At 47.5% G+C, this 2,525-nt stretch overlaps 1 protein-coding gene across 1 annotated transcript in view; it reads right to left on the reverse strand.

The window, feature by feature from the left end:
• The window catches only part of LOC106108906 (amyloid protein-binding protein 2), a 35,652-nt gene that overhangs the window by 2,527 nt on the left and 30,600 nt on the right, over positions 1–2,525 (reverse strand). Inside the window, exons 7-11 of the mRNA XM_013290249.1 lie at positions 2,037–2,244; positions 1,437–1,595; positions 859–964; positions 644–786; positions 34–199 (exon numbers count right to left, since the gene is read on the reverse strand). Of these exons, the coding sequence (XP_013145703.1) occupies positions 34–199; positions 644–786; positions 859–964; positions 1,437–1,595; positions 2,037–2,244 (782 nt within the window). The remainder of the gene's footprint in view (positions 1–33; positions 200–643; positions 787–858; positions 965–1,436; positions 1,596–2,036; positions 2,245–2,525) is intronic.

Genomic DNA, 2,525 nt, shown 5'->3' on the forward strand with positions numbered 1-2,525 from the left:
CCTCCCCCGAGCTAGACTAGCGTGTGTACTGACTGATGGCGATGGAGCGCAGGTAGAGTTTCTCAGCGGCGCAGTGCATGTTCATGTGGTAGTTGTAGAGGCTGGCGAGGTGGCCCACGCTCAGCCCCACCTCGTAGTCCTCCGCGCCCAGCAGCTCCTCCTTGATCGCGATCGCCTTCAGGTGCATCGTCTCGGCATCCTGACATACAAGCAAAAATAAACATTTAGTCGGGACTTTAATCTCAATCTCTAAATGAAGATTTAAGAGTGTTGCAATCTTACTAATATTTTAAACTAGCTTTCGCTCGCGACTCCGTTCGCGTGGAATTAAAAAAAAGTGAGTAGACTATGTGTTCTTCCAAACTATCCTCTAATTCTATACCAAATTTCATCGAAATCCGTTTAGCTCTTTAGGCTACAAACTCTAACCACATATATATAAGTATGATATGAAAGTTTACATGGTTGCTTGTTATTAGATATCTCAAAAACGACTCAACAAATCTCGATGAAATTTGGTATAGACGTAGAACATAGTCTGAAAGAAATCATAGACTACGAATTTTTTTTTAATTCCGCGCGGTCGCGGCGACAGCTAATATTTTTCCATTGTCGATAGTTTATTGTTACAGGGCATACGTACCTGGAACTTCTGCATGCTCTGGTAGAGTCTGCCGAGGTTGCCGTAGTGCTTGGCTGTCTGCACGTTCTTTTCACCGAAGGCCAGCATGGACAGCGCCAGCGCCGCCTTGTGCAGCGCCTCTGATTCCTCCAGCAGGCTTGGCTCTGCAAAATAACAAACCAGTTAATACCTGAATCAACACTGTTATAATAGACATTTAAATTTTCTGTGAGTACCGCTCATGTCCTGTCCAGCAGGAGTGTCCAGTGCGATCTCTTCTAGAATGAGCGCCTTCACGCGCTTAGCTGATGCTAGCAGTAGATGGTCCGGTGGCACCAGGTTCTGTAGATAACACATAATAAGATTAACCTGTGCTGCTCAGTTAACAACTATCTAAATATAAGGTCTATAACAATACTAGAATACAAAAGGGGCGGGAGACAAAAAAGCCACGCCCCATTAGTCGTTATTTCTCGCCCAAGCTTGAAATAGTGTACACAAGATCATAGTCATTACCTCCTCCTATACCCTAACTCCAGCAGGGATGGCTTAATAGGTTTTGTTCTTCACATAACTATCATCCGTCGTCTCAGTCATCACTTCCTTCTTGATCATGTCACCTTTCATCCATCCATCTCTTTCTACGTCTCCCTATACCAGTGAACCTTCACAAATATTAATGTCCTTCTTGTTACATGAGATACATCCCTCTCCTCATAACATGCCCATACCATGTTAACCTTTTTCTCTTTATTGTCTCTACTGGGTCTACTATGTAATGTGTAAATGACAAGTAATATGAGGCAGTGGGAACCTCAATGATCCTGATGGCGCGCTCGGCGTGGTCGCGCGCCTTGTAGAAGCGGCCGGAGGAGTACTCGAGCACGTAGAGCGCGTACGCCAGGTCCTCCTGCGCCGTCGCCACGTGCAGGCTGCTGCGCCCGAACACGCGCCGCAGCGTCGACAGCGCCTCCTGGAATACACACAATTTTTAAAAAGATATGCTTTGTTTCAGTTAATAATAATTGTTATTTATCTTTTGTTTTGTATATTTCATTATTGGTCTGTGGGGCCGGGAGCCTGGTGATCCATCATACAGGAGCCACCCTAGTTTGGACACAAATCCCCTGCCAATTTTCCTATCCTTTCGTCTTAAGAAAAGGGTGGAAAGGAAAAGGGACTACAATTAAGCCTCTGGCATCACACTCATCAGACTGTACACGGAAATACTTCCACTTGACCCCTGTCTTCTGTGTGGTCGTGGTACGCAGCGGGCGAGTGGGCCCATTCGTGCGAAGATGTTAAAGCGGGTTCTATCACTGTTTAAGATAGAATTAAGTTGAAAGTGTGTAGATGTGTAGATGTGTAGTTGGGTGTAGATGTGTGTAGATGTGTGCAGCAGTGTGGGGCGCACCTCATAGACGGAGACGCTGCGCGCGATGGAGTCGACGTTGAGCAGGTAGAAGCCGTAGTCGAGCAGCGCGTGCGCGTGCGCGGGGTGGCGCGGGCCGAAGGCGCGGCGGGCCAGCGCCACCGCCTGCCGCAGCAGCAGCCCCGCCGCCGCGAACCGCCGCTTCACCACGCACGCCTTGCCGCACGCGCGGATCACCTCCACCGCCACCCTGCACACACACACACACACACACCTTGCATGGTACAACTGTTTCATATCTTAGGGAAACTTCTCACCAATAAATAGACAATACAAAATGGTAGGGAGTCAAAGTGTCCACGACTAGGCACGTATGACCCAAAAGTTGGTGGAGCCATGGGTGGCGATAGTAACGATATGTAAATCTTTTAAAATGTATCATTATATGCCTCTGGAAAACATACAGCATTGCTTATGAAGATGCGTTATATACTTAGCTTGAATTTCGCGGTCATTCGTCGTTGACAGGTG

This window comes from Papilio polytes, unplaced genomic scaffold (assembly GCF_000836215.1).
Source record: "Papilio polytes unplaced genomic scaffold, Ppol_1.0 DF821400.1, whole genome shotgun sequence".
Lineage (NCBI taxonomy): Eukaryota > Metazoa > Arthropoda > Insecta > Lepidoptera > Papilionidae > Papilio > Papilio polytes.